A 14,079-nucleotide genomic window follows, 5' to 3' on the forward strand; every position below is an offset into this window, starting at 1 on the left:
TAAGCTGCTTATAACCAAGATAGTACGAATATACGAATAAAGTTTTTCTGGGAAATTTATGAAACACTATCAAAGTTAAGGTAACAGTAAATTACCAAAATACAATATCCATTTTTATAGTCTACTTTGAGAAGTGAGCACCTCCATCCTAATTTATTTTTTTAAGTACTGGTGCAATTGGTTGTTCAGGATCTCCCATTGCCTTAGACAAAAAGAAAAAAAAAGGTAAGAAAATGAAAACTCAGCATGCCTCATGCCTCTAAGAAAGCATCAATTGAATTGTTCAAGTCTAATCCCTTTTGGATAAAACTTGGTCATTTTGTTTCCTTCCACCTGTCCCTTCCCTTCGCTTTTCTGTAGAAGATTACTTCTGTAAGAACTAGGATGCTGAATTATTCGGAATACAATTACACAAAAACATTATAAACCATTAGGATTTGCCTTTTATTCTCTATTTCAATCAGTAACGCTAAGTTTTAACACCAGAGAGACAGCTAGCTGTTCTACAGAACTACACAACGATGCCTCCACAAACCCCTCTCACTCAGGCTGCTGAGATCCCTCCAGCATCTGCAATGATTCAGGGTACGAGGTTCTAGAGCACTTTGGGAGTACACATGGAAGCAACAACATTTTCAGAACAAATAATGTGTTTGTTTCTAATCAAAATTTTTTAAGTTAATCCTCTCCCAGCACTGACTTAAAGAGGAAATACTTTGTAAATACTCATCCTCCAAATTTAAGTTCTCTGGAGTTCTGTCTTCAGAAAACTTTTTAATATGCAAAACTGGCTCAGCCTCTCCAGGTAGTTGCCCACTATCTCCTTTTTACTAGAATTGCAAACAAAAGACACTCATCCTCCACATAGCAAGAATGCACCTAACTTTGTTTCTTTCATTGTAGATGAAAAGATATGGGACTGGGTTATAGGGAGTAAAGAGGGATTTCCACTCTGCCTTTTCTCTGTGTATACTCTTATCTGACATTCCCCAGCCTACTGCAGGCTTTACGGCTCTCCACACATACACACGTCCTCTGGTTCGTGTCTAGTATCTTCACATTGATAACTTATTACTGGGACTTTTGATCTATAACTAACATAACAGCACTGTAAATTAAAAGGAACTAAAAAACCCTAAAACCCTAGTACTTCTGTTTAACAAGCCAAATCAACAGCTAAACTCTGTACAACCTGCTTCCTGCCCCACACCTTGTCTGCCACTCCTTCCCCGGCTCCTCTCTTCCTTCCCAGCACTCCCATTTCTGCTTGAAAACTGCTGCCCCAGCTGCAGCCTCCTCTTTAACCACCCTCAAGATGCTTTTCACCACAAGGTTGAAAGCCCTTCCCTCTCGGGTAAAACTAAGCCACTCAATTTTAAACCTACTCTTATTAAAAAAACTGGGGAGGGGTGTATACCTCAGGCCATTTTCTGACATTCCTAGCACTTGTCTAAAGAAGAAAGACCACAAAATAAAATTCTCTGCCTATACTGATACATACACACAGGCATTTTGACTTTGCTCTATCAGTTACGATGCCTTTGCACTGAAAGTGAAGGAAGATTAGCAGCAGAAAGTTACTTAGCATCCATAAAGAACATTCACAGTTGTCTACTTTAGATTTCCACTCACCGAATTATTGCACAGAAAACTCCCTACACTGACAAACACTCCCATCTTGCAGGAAACTCCCCACACTCATACACCTAAAAGCCAACTAGACCAAGAAAACCTCTCCTCACACTCCCCAACATCCCATACATGCCTTAAGTTGCTTTACTGAAATCCAATGCAGTTCTTGCTGACATGCATGGGGCCTAACAGCAAAAATGGACATGGCATCAAAAAACAAGTTGCACACACACACACACACAGGCCGGTGTGCTTTCAATTTCCACTGATTTCCTTAGCAGCAAAACCCTCGTGTGGACACATTCACACTCTCCTGGGGATCTGTTCAGCCGCACCCACCCTTACTCCTGGGCAGAATTCTTCCATTTCTGAAGCCTGAGATGCCCACAAAAGGGAGAGATTGCAAGGAGGCGGCATACAAAGGCTACACAGCTCACAGGGAGGGTCACCACCATTCGGGCTCACTTGGGAAGCAGAGCAGAAGCCAAAGTCTTTTATAAACCACAGCCTCCTAACTTATTAATAAATAACCAGGGAATTTTCTACCTCTGTTCCAGCCTCCTCATGCCTTTCTTGCCTATCTTTAGTCAGACAACCTTATTGCTTCTGTTATGCTTGTGACAACATATCTTGTCCTCTGCTACCATACAGCAAACATCAGCATCAGTATTCTTAAGGGTATTATTAGCTGCCTTTCTAACTCCTTACCCAATAAATTTATTTGAAAAACTAACATGAGTGAAAGTAAAAGGCATGCTCCTGTCTATGCTACACCACCAAGTCTTTTAAAATGCAATTTCCCAGAAAGATGCCCTATTTGGCAAAAGAGCTCCCCTTCCAATGACCATTAACGTCCTCGGTGCCACTCTCCCACACCGGACTGCTAGGAAGCAGCTCTCGAGTGACAAGAGAGCTGCCTAATAAGACCACCTGAACTCTGAGCCTCTTACTGCCTTCTCCAGTTAAGTGAAAAATGGCTTTTATGAAGTTTAGAAAGCTGCACCTCAAGGGGCTCACTGCGGTGCTCTACGGAGCACACACTGGCTTCCAGTATCAGTCTTTTCCTTCCACACTTGACACAGAGGTTGTGAAAGAGATCATCACAGCTGGCTTCAGCAACGAAGAGATCAGAAGAGTCACTCTTTAATGGGGTTTTAAAAACAAAAAGTCTCTGTCAGCCAGTGTTTTCCAAGTGCGGATAATAACATACGTGAATTTGTCCATCATGACACAGGCTTCCCTTGGTCTTCATCTGCCACGGACTACGAGAAGCAACAGTCTATCTTGTTTTTCGAAGTCACAGACAAACAGGTCACATTCTTCATTTCTGAATCATCATGGAACGACTGTGAAGTGGTTCCTTTCCAGACTGTCTTGTCTCTTGCCTTTAGCCAGGAGTGCACACTTCATATAGAAACATACAGCTGCCTCTATCTTCAGAGAGGCAGACTGCTCTTCTGGCTTCCGTTCAAGTGCCTACTCATGTTTTAGTTAATAATTCTCTTCAAAAGGTGCCAGATCTTGGAACTCTCCTCTATCCCAGAAACTCACATGCTCAAGTTCCTATGCTGTATAGGCAGAGCTTCCACAGACATCTCAGTGTCACTAAGTGGATTTATATTTATCAGTAGTTTTTCCTTTTTCTTCTACTTAGATATTCAGATCCTACTGCTCAATGCCTGTGAACCAATCATTTTCAGTGGCACTTGCAACCTAAACTACAATTAGGTAAAATCTTAAGCAGCACTTAAGATTCTTTACATGTAATTCTTTACATACAAGGTTCTTCCAATAACTCTTCCAATAACCCTTTGCTTCTCAAGGGATTGTTAGTGCTAGAAAAAAAAAATTGCAAATTGCCTTCCCCTGAATTTAACCAGAGAGTCACTTGGGCTACAGCACGTGCTCTGCAATTTAGCAGCAGCAAAGCTACAAAAATGAACTACTACCTGTGCCACGTGAGATGTATTCACATTTTCAGAAGGTAGCTGAATACTAACAGAACAGTTATTTTAACTGCAATTTGCTACAGGTCTTCATTCCAATCCTTCCACTTCTGGAAGCATCTTACCAGTTCCATCATCTGCATCATTCTGACCAGTCTCCCAAATCTCTGATTTTGTCCCAAAGCCATCAGTGGCAGAAGACTCCGTATAGTCTGCAGGGTTAAATGTCCTAGAGTTTTAAAAGTTAAGAAATGGAAGAGAACACATGGGTCATTCATTGAACAAAAGTGCCATCATTTTTAGCTGAAGTTGTATTAGATTTAACATCTTGACTTCCGCATATATTTATCTTGATCATTTTGGCTCCCAAAGAATCTTTTCCTCTATGAGCAGACATGGATAAAAAAGGGAGAAAAGAGAAAAGGAGGAAGAAAAAAAGCAAGGAAACTGTAGAGAAACTGAACCAAAACAAGAATTCCTGGAAATGCAGTTAACAGCATACCTACTCTTCCCCATCCTCCAAAGCGTTAGATTATATGCTCAGCTTTAAGCCTTTCTCGGCTGATAGTTTCTTGGTGGCTGACTGATAAGAAACCAGTATCGTATAACTTCAGAGCACCAGACTTGTGCAGGACAGCAGTCAAAACATCAAGATTATTTCAGAACACACTCCTGACACCAAGGCCAAAAAACACAGATGCAGATAACAGGTGAAAGATTACAGAAAAACCTCCTTTCAGTTCATCATATGGACTGTGAACAAGAAGGATTATTAGAGAAGTAGAATTAGCCTTCTGTTCACCATGACATCACCAATGTTACATGAAATGTCATTTAGGGCAAATACTGAAAGTAACGGAGGCTTGATTCTCTGATTCAAGTTATTCTGTCAAAACTAAAAACAATCTTTAGAACTATTGAGTAGTTCTCAGTACAGTTCTCAAACTACCTTTGACTGTTTTTGGGTACATGTGTGTCTAAACAGTGAAAGCATGAAACCTCAAAAACAGGAGAGAGCTTATAATCACTTGTCTTCCTGTTTTTATTTAGGACTCACATTCCACTGAAACAAATACCTTTTCCAATTTACCTAGGACAATAAGCACCACACAGCACTTTGAGCCTCCTAGGCACTACGTGGCTCTTACTGATAGGTACAAACGGGTTCTTCCAAGTTTGACATATTAACTTCAAGTGAACTTGGATTAGGGTTCTATAGATGTGTCCAGTCAAACACTGGTTTAAGACAAAAAATAATCCAGTTATCATCTAACAGATCTATGAATTTTTGCATCTGTAGTGATTCATCATACATACAGCAATAGTAATACATACAGTGGCAAACAATCTTGCCACTGAGCTTGATCCTCCCCGAAATCTGTGCTCTGCATGTTTCTTACCCCATGCCTTGGGCTGAAAACCTCCCCGCTCCTCTCCCTCTGCCACGTCCAAACCCTAGGAGAGAAAACACCATTTAACAGCAACAGCAGAGAAGGAGCCAGTCACTAGTCTGTCACATTAGAAAATACTATGATTGAAGAAAACTACCACAGGAAAAAATATATCCTTCCCAAATTTTCTCACAGGAGAATGTTTCCCTACCATATGCAAGTCACAGTTAGCTGCATGTTTCCGTAGGACTTCCATTCTTTGCTGGCTTTTCTGTAACTAGAGAAGTAGCTCAAAATTCTAACAAAAGGACTTACCTAAAGCCTCATCCCAAATGAGGCTGCCATTGCCAAGTCAGTAGCCATCGCTCAAAAATTCGTCTCTAATTTCTCACTCTTGCCTAAGCAGCTGTAATAGCCCAGCCCTCATGCATGGTCTGGTCTCTCCAGAAATTCCTTGTCATTCCTTGTCCGTGACAAGAAAATGTAAGTACACCATTTATTTCCTTCTTTCCGTCGGACTCCCTTGTCCGCCGCTACCTTCTTGCACTTTCTCCTACCTGCAAACACATGCTCCTTGCCCCTTACTCTTAGTCGCTGACATGAAGACTACTCAATTCAGATTACTCAAACAATTCCCATTACCACCCGCAAAAACTTGTTTCTATTCAAACAACAAAAAATTTGTCGTCCCAAATTTTGATTCCAGCCTTAGTTCTCTAGCTTCTTGCTCCAGTGAATGGCTTTATTTTTGCATGCAGCATACTGCCAACAAGGCATTAGATTTTATTACTTAAACACCCATAAAGTACAGCTCTACATAAACCTCTAGAAACTCATTTCTTACATGTAGTATTTTCTACAATAATTCTATTTTTATGCCTTTTTAGGATGTCAATATCTGAAGCCTATCCAGTTGTTTTTTGTTTGTTTTTGTTTTTTGAGAACAACTATGATTGTTTCATATTACAAGGACGGGAGCAGGTCAAGAGCTGCAGACTGAGAACAAAGTGATGTCTATTTTAATGACAAAATTATGCAGTAATTACAAGTCAGCAAGCAACTCTAAGTTTACCAGAATACAAATATTATAATCTTAAATCACCGATGCATTTGTTGTCCAAACGTCAGAATTACCTAGGTTAGGCAGCTTGAATTGGGATCAAAATCACCCCTTATTTTCAGGGGACCATTTAAAATGAGTTAGAGCAATAGCTCCAGGACACAGTAAAACCAGTTCAGGAAGCTCCTTTTCTAATGACTTTCCTTTCCCTCTGCTCACCACCCATTCTCCCCCTTGCCCTAGTTCACTGTGCAAGTTTTGAAAGACATTTCTGGTTATTTAAAACGTTTGCTACCTACATTTTTAAGGACTTCCCAGGAGCATAGAGATACCAGGATAGCTTTATCCACATTTTGTCAGAAAGCGTTTACCCATTCTCTATAAAAGATACTGGTAGCTACAGGGAAGCTGTGAAATTCTGCAGAAGGGATTTCCATCCAGGCATACATGGTATTTTGGTGAGACAGGCACACAGAAATGAAGTCTGGGGAGCTGGTCTATGGCATAAAGGGGTCACAGCACTCAGACCCACGAAGACAGAAGCCAGTGCAGTATTTATTAATGGAGCACAGAACAGAAGCCAACACTTTTTTGGAAAAGCTCAGCAATGAAACAGATGAGGACCTGCAAACCACAGGAACAGTCAAGCAGCAATATGTTTGACTGAGGCAGACATCAGATATAGAGATATCAGCTAGAATAGCTAGCATGAAAGGAGGTAAAGCCTTCCCAGCCTCTCAAGTTCAAAAATCCCAAAGACCAACCTTAGTATATTAAGCAGAAGATGGTTGTAGCAAGTGAGGTGTATGTAAGATGCTGTATCAGCATCCGCACAATAAACTACCAGCTAAAAGCAACAATAAGAATCTCTAACAACTTTAAAGTACTTTGAACGTAAAGGAAATCACAGTTTATGAAGTTACAAGTCTTAGAAGACTACTAGCCAGCAAGGATTTGTCTGTATCAGATCACTTTGGAAGCTAATCCTGAACTTTAAATTCAGTAGATTCCCTTAACTTCACAAAACTGTGTCGATGCTTTTTGTCAAAACAGAAATTCATTAACATTTTATCAAATGCAACTAAAAGCATCCCAATGAAGCCTAAAGGGAAGTATCAAACCTGTAGGGTTACAGGAAGCACTGAATTCAAAGCTAGAAAAGATACTTATGAGGAACTAATTCAAAATATGGGACAGTGAGTACACACCAGTGAAAGACTAACTCAGCTCAGATGTGGAGTCTCATATATCATAGTCATTAATGCAAGATGCCCGCGGGAAGTGCTGATACTCTCTTTGACACAACCAGGTCACTAACATATTCTTAAATTCTCATGCTAACTTACTTCTCACAACTGCCAAAATTAAAACATGGCCTTAAAATACTTCGAAGGCGCTGTTTAACAATACAGAGAAGTTACAGTCATGAAGGTACTGTGAATTTCCATCATGTATTTGCAAGCTTTTCATGCTTTTTAACGGTGACTAAAAGGTCTATGAGCAAATGGGCTTCACGCTGCAATTCAGCAACACAAATCCCAACCATGCAGTTTCAAAGCAGCTTAAACCCATTTAAATGAAAACTACTACAACAGAAGCCATCCTCACCTGTGATCCCAAGCTCTGTCATCTCTCTTGCACAGATAGATTTGCAAATACAACCACTGACCACAAAACGACCATCAGAAAATAAAACGATCAGGTCATTGTTGGATCAGCTCTCTGAACCAGATCTCTGCTTGTTAAATGCCAGAAAACCAGTCACCTTCACACGGGTTAGTCAATGAAAATCAGGCAGACCTGACATCCCCAGCTACCAGGCTGCCTCCCCATTTTTTTTTTTTTGGCTTGGCTAGTTTTAAACAAAATCAATTTCCAAATGCATCAGGAGACAGACTGGATTAATTCCTCCGAGCAGTAATGCCAATTTACACTGGCAAAAAAGTTTAACACAAAGAAGATATGGTTTCGATTATAATGGTCAATGTTTCCAAAAACTTGATTTTTTTCCTGTGGTAACAAACTATCATCTATTCCTCTATCAACATTTTTAATCTACCCACAAAGAGAACAAGTGACTTGGCAGTAGCTCTTTATATCTTCCACTAAGATTACAGGAGAAGATTTTCTTACAATCCATCAGCACATTAAACACAAAAGCAGGTAAAGAATAATATTACTGCTCTATCTCATGTAAATGCTTGTAAAATTTCTTCATTCCTTTCCACTTGGATCTACGAACAACAGGCTAAAACATCAAGGCAACATTGCTTACTCATTTCTGTTCCAGGAAACCAAGAGTGAGGAACTATGTTTAAAGTTGATTCCGATTAACATTCCTGCTACTACCCTATCCAATGTCATAACTTTAAGTGATGAAATATTTAAAACATTTTGTTGTTTTCTTTAACATTTTAACTCTGTGTTGTTTCCTTCATGCTCTCCAGCACATCTCAGTCAACTAGGTTCACATTGGTGGTATCACTTGGTAACTTTACAGTTAATTTCTTGCATTCATTCCAGGAAAGACAGCAGTCATATCCAGGCAGATGGGGAGATTTTCTGCTTCCAGTAAAACGCATTGGGAGTTCAAATCTCCCATAATCACAAAATGAGTCTTAACTCTGATACTTCCCTACAAGGGAAGAATGGTTCAGCTCTCTCAGAGCTTCTTCCCCAAAACAAGTGTACACTGGAAGGGAGCACAAGATGAATGTGTAGTCCCACAACCTGAATGGAATTATCCCATTAAATTAATAGCCTACTTTATAGAAAAAATGCATTTTACAGCCTTAAGTCCTTCCAAGTGAACACACATACTCTATTTCAAAACTAAGATTTTCACACTGACAAGTTTAAATCAGACAAAAACATCATCAAGGTTAAGAAAGAGGCCTAAGAATAGCTGAAAGGGAAAGGAAACAGACTGGAAGAGCAGGTAACACTCAAGAGCTGTGTTTATCTCAGGCTATAGAGTAGTTGGACAGCCCAAACCCATGTTCAGGAAACACACAGCCAGCCAATCTGCAGTGGAAGCTGAGATAACAGAGGCCTAAGCCCTATGAATAGATAGGGCTAAGCATATAAAGGTTATATTCTGTGTACTTCATACTACGAAAATAAACACCGATGTTCTATGTAATAATTCAAATCATTTTTCTTATTAGTCATCATAAAGCTAGGAGCATCACATCAGTTTTATATACTGCATGTGCTCTAATAAGCATCTTTAAAAGGAAGTGCAGAAAACTTTCAACTCCAAATTTGCCTCAAAAGAAAAAAGTAACATGTTAAAGCTAAGTTCTGGTTAATCTCTTTAAAAAAAATATGTAAGCTCAAAAAAAATACGTAATGCTAACTACAGCAAAACTAAACAGACTGCAAACTGTGACCTCCAGAAGGTCTGCTCTGCATTCATGTTTTAGAAAAAAACAACATCCTTACTAGTTCTGGCAAAGCAAATCCAAAATATGTTCTGTGCCAACTGTGCTAAGCTTTTAAAACAAGAAAATGTTTAGACATGCAATTCTCGTTACAGAAGCTCATTTTCTTCCCGATCGCCTATTTTTTATTTTAAAAAATTAAGAAAAAAGATCACAAACACAATTTAGACTGGTCTGGTATTTACAAAAAGGGTGCACTGCTCTGTTTTCTTACATAGCCAGGAAATGTTTGAAAGGTTCCTTGTCGAGTACTGTAAGTCCAAAATTAAAACCTCATGTTTTCCCCTTTCACTTTTATTTCTGTTTTGCTAGAATGAATTTGTTTTTGCTCTCCACATTTTTGCTATATGCACATTGCTCTGGAAGAACGAAAAGGAAAGGAGTTTAGGAATAGAATTGGAAGTGACAAATCCACTTTGACTTTGTAAATGAGGTGAGTTGTTACACATGAATCTAACAATTTCCATGCTGAATGAAGCCAAGAAGTTCATCATCTACCTACAATCTTGTCATTGGCTGAGGTCAGTGTCTGTGGAAACATACAAGAGCTGAAACCACAACACCGTTCCTCTGGACACAGTCCTGATTTACAGCCATTTGTAGCTCAGACACTTCCTGAGCCAAACAATTTACGTAATTCACCAGCCTCATTCATTGGGCATTGTTTTTTGTTTTGGTTGGTTGGTTTGTTTTTGTTTGTTGTTTTGGTTTGGTTTTTTTCCTGTGGTTGTTTTTTTGAATACATTTATCAAAACTCCCCATGTATAAATTTTCAGAACCCACAAGACCTTAAGTAAAGAGTTCCTCAGGTTAACTTCATATATCAAACCATTCCTGACGTTCATTCTGAACCTGTAACTTACTGATTTAATATCCCCTCACTCTCATATTTGCATGAGTGATGAATACATTCCCCCACAGAACTTTCTTGCTAGAAACTTTACAGATCTCTACCACAACCCTTTCTTTTGCAGCCTGCGAAGTCCTACTCTGCTTGTTCCTCACATCCCATAAAGGCAATCTTCTCAGTACCCTTCAAAGCCTTTTTTCTTGTTCTACCACTCCCTTTTCAACATGGGGTGGAAGAGAGTGGGAAAACCAGACCTGCGCTTAAAACTGAGCATGTGGGAATATTACAAAACAGCAACATCAAGTAGTATTGTGCCTGTACAGTTCTTTAATTTATACAGCACTGCAGCTGACTGAAACACAAATAAAGGGAATCTTTCAGGAACCAAGAGTCTTGAAGATATAACCATCAAATATAACCACTTTGATACAATTATCAATCACCATTATAGTATTTTTTTACAGCAAAATTAAGCTCATTCAAGAAATTCAGTTGTAGAAAGACAGATAGGAAGGCCACGTTAAAAACCTAAGTTCCTTGACTCCTTTCCAAATCAAAGTTTACACACAGTTTAGCAAGCAGAGGTTAACAGCTGAGAAGCAGAGCAATTCCAGCTGGGATGTGTCCCGAATCGCATCCTGCGGCACACTTCTGCTTTCTCTTAATCACTCAGTAATGTGTATCTACTTCAAATCCCTGCTCTCCTGCATTCCAGCAACCAGCGCTGTTTGTACACTGTATACCTACTACCCTTTATAGTTGCAAGGAATGTCACAATCATTAACAGATCTACTGTATAAGCCAATGCCTACAGCACTAAAGCTGAAATTCTCTGTCAAGCTTTGCTTTTTTCTTCCCCCAATAAATAGTGCACTATCACCAGAGAATCCATCCCACTTCTGCTGGTTTCGGTGCGTGTCATTTATTAAAATTAGGTTTTTCTACAACGAAGCAGTAATGTGATGGCCCAGCAAATCTGCCCCTAGAAAGCAGCCAATAAGATAATTCCAGCCTGAGAAGGTACCTTAAAATAGCTAGAGTGCATTGTTTGGATATTAGCTGACCCCTAATTTTGTATATGTTGCCTAGATTCCTACACACAGACTACATGAAACATTTCTAAAAAAAGTGCTCTGTTGTGATTACCAATCTATTTACTTTTAGCTGAAGTACTTTATCCCAAATCTGACTATTATTTTGTGTAACAGCAAATACAGACTCCTGAATAAAATGGCAAGAAGCCTTTTTTTTGTTATCTACTAATAACGAAAGAAAGAAGGTCATCCACCCTTAAAATATTAAGAAGTGAATTACACAGCTTTATGTAATTCCCTGAAGATTTCAAGGGCTTGCATTATAAAATTAAATTAGGTATTTCCTGCCATATAACACACACACTTGTAATATAATGATCCTGAGGCCATTCAAAGGATTTATCACAGACAGTTGAGGAGACTTCATCAAGACTCTTTGTTAACATCAATGTAGAGTTTAAACTATTCAGTAGAGATACAGACACACTGTATACACTAACCCAGTGAACTGAAATTGGTTTAAGTTGCTCCTGTTTCTTCAGTCAGGTATGTTAGTCTGATACTGATGATTTAAGTGCCTTGGCTTGAGACATACGATAGTATGTCTTCATCTGGAGAACTGCAGAGTTGACAATGAACATAATGAATTGTTCATAAAACAAATCAAAAATAGACAGAACTTGAGACTAACTTTTGAGTTCCACCCAGCAACTTAAAAAATCCTACATTTGTATTTACAACTTGTATAAAGAATTATTTTATAAAGCAAATACTTAAAGCCTTATGTTCCACCTATAACACTTTATACCACACCCTCCCCTGCAAAGCTACCTCTGCACAAGCCATTTCATGCCTGCTGATTACATGCACAACCAAGTCACTCACAACCCTCTGAAGCTACACATCTTTGCATCTTTCCACTTCAAGATACAGATTTGGAGACAATGAAGTTGGATGTGCCAGTCACTGAATGCCTCGTTACTGGATATTCCAAAGAGAAGAGTCCTTTTGAAGGTAGAATTGTTTTTCCACAATTAAGTATATTTTCCACATTACTAAGTACGTTTGCCCTACTGTGCACTTTATCAGTTTAACTTCATACCCATCTCCCAGTACAACCCCAGGTAACCCGTTTCCCTTCCTCTTGCTTCAAGAAAAGCAAGCTTCTTTACACTCAATCCCATGAAAATCCAAACAAACCATGCATCCCTTGATTCCACACCAAGTCTATTGCCAACATTTTTCCTCTCTTCTTCAGGATGTGCAATTCTACCTATGACTCCACAGTGCTCTTTCCACAGCTCTCCTCATCAACAACTTCATGCCAAACTTCCCTCACCAAAAAGCATCTAAGGTGGCTAGTGCTCACAGACTGGGTACCAAAAACAGAAGACAAACCTAACAACAGGATCCACCCCAAAATAATGGCATAAGCACACATCAAATCCCTCCTCAAGAGCTCCACAAATGGAATCTTGTACTCTCCTGCTGCCAAGGTACGTCTTGAGGAGCCCAGTGCACTCCAACTCCCAGGCCGGCATTATTCGATCCGGGAAAACAGCTCTCAATAGCCAGAGCACACCAGCTTACCACACCAAAAACTGCTAAAATAATTGATACCAATCACCTTTAAGTCATTCTAAGACCCAACGGTGAAAAGGGCTATGGGGGGTGGCAAGTACCTAAATTAAAGGTGGCTGAAGTGCTTATGGAATCAAAGGATAACCAAATGCTTAAGCTCTTTAATTAAACACATAAAGGGGGGGAATTCCATTTCAGGAAATGAAATCAAGGCCAGTCCCCCACCAATGTCACCATCTCACCTCTCCCACGGCCACGTTTTCCACGGTCTGAAGGCCTGTCTCCTTGATTGTTGTCCACTCCGTTCTCTTCAGCTCTAACTGTGGAAAGAAGACAGCTTAAGAGAAAATTTAGAGACTCATACATAAGACAATATAGCCATCTGCTTAAACTGAATCCCAAGAAGGAAAGGTTAAGATTTTCAGAGTGGCATGGTCAAGATATCTCAGTCACCCTTCTTCTTTGCAGGCCTAGCCACAAACAAGTTACTTACTTGGAATTTGACAATTAGAAAGGAAAATATCAATTAAGAGAGGAACATATCAGACACTCTTTGAAGCGCAGTGTTTTGCAGCCTACACTATTATATTAATTATATAATAGTGTAAATTGGTGAGAAATGAATTGCCTCAAACTTCACTTTCTTGACGCGTTAGTTGGCAACACTGAAAGAATAAGGAATAACTAAGAACAGCGGATCTCCTGTCTGCCAGTGTCACATCCCTACGCAGCCAGGAGAAACTAACTCTCCTCTGTATTTAAGTCAGAGGAGGATGATGATAGAAGGCTAGGTGTTTGAAAAACACTGCAACTTCTACTTCGTTGGAAACTGCTGAGTAGGTATTCTGAAAGATGGCTGGCTCCCTGAAGAAAAAAGATGACTGTCCACTTAAAACACTGCTGAGTATTTTGTACTGCACAGTTTGTCCTAATAGCAGCAACAATACCATTAATGCATGCATAAAAAGGTGGGAAGGAAACATCAAGAACTAGTAACCATCTGAAAATCCTCAGTTTCAGTTTAGGAAAGAAAAAAGCAACATCTGGTTCTGGCAAAAATCTTGCCTCTGACTTTCAGTTTTGATGTTACTCTATTCTAACAGAGCTTCACAATGCCTTCAATGGCAAAATATTTTAATATA

General features: G+C 39.5%; 1 protein-coding gene across 18 annotated transcripts in view; it reads right to left on the bottom strand.

Annotated features, from left to right (window-relative positions):
- LOC106045176 (ubiquitin-associated protein 2) overlaps positions 1-14,079 on the bottom strand; it is a 128,646-nt gene that overhangs the window by 82,885 nt on the left and 31,682 nt on the right. For 17 of the 18 annotated variants that reach the window (XM_066988562.1, XM_066988563.1, XM_066988567.1 and 14 more), the window contains exons 6-8: positions 13,180-13,257; positions 4,979-5,033; positions 3,704-3,807 (exon numbers count right to left, since the gene is read on the bottom strand). In XM_066988562.1, the coding sequence (XP_066844663.1) occupies positions 3,704-3,807; positions 4,979-5,033; positions 13,180-13,257 (237 nt within the window). The remainder of the gene's footprint in view (positions 1-3,703; positions 3,808-4,978; positions 5,034-13,179; positions 13,258-14,079) is intronic. The other variant, XM_066988571.1, reaches the window with a different exon arrangement.

This window comes from Anser cygnoides, chromosome Z (assembly GCF_040182565.1).
Source record: "Anser cygnoides isolate HZ-2024a breed goose chromosome Z, Taihu_goose_T2T_genome, whole genome shotgun sequence".
Classification (NCBI taxonomy): domain Eukaryota; kingdom Metazoa; phylum Chordata; class Aves; order Anseriformes; family Anatidae; genus Anser; species Anser cygnoides.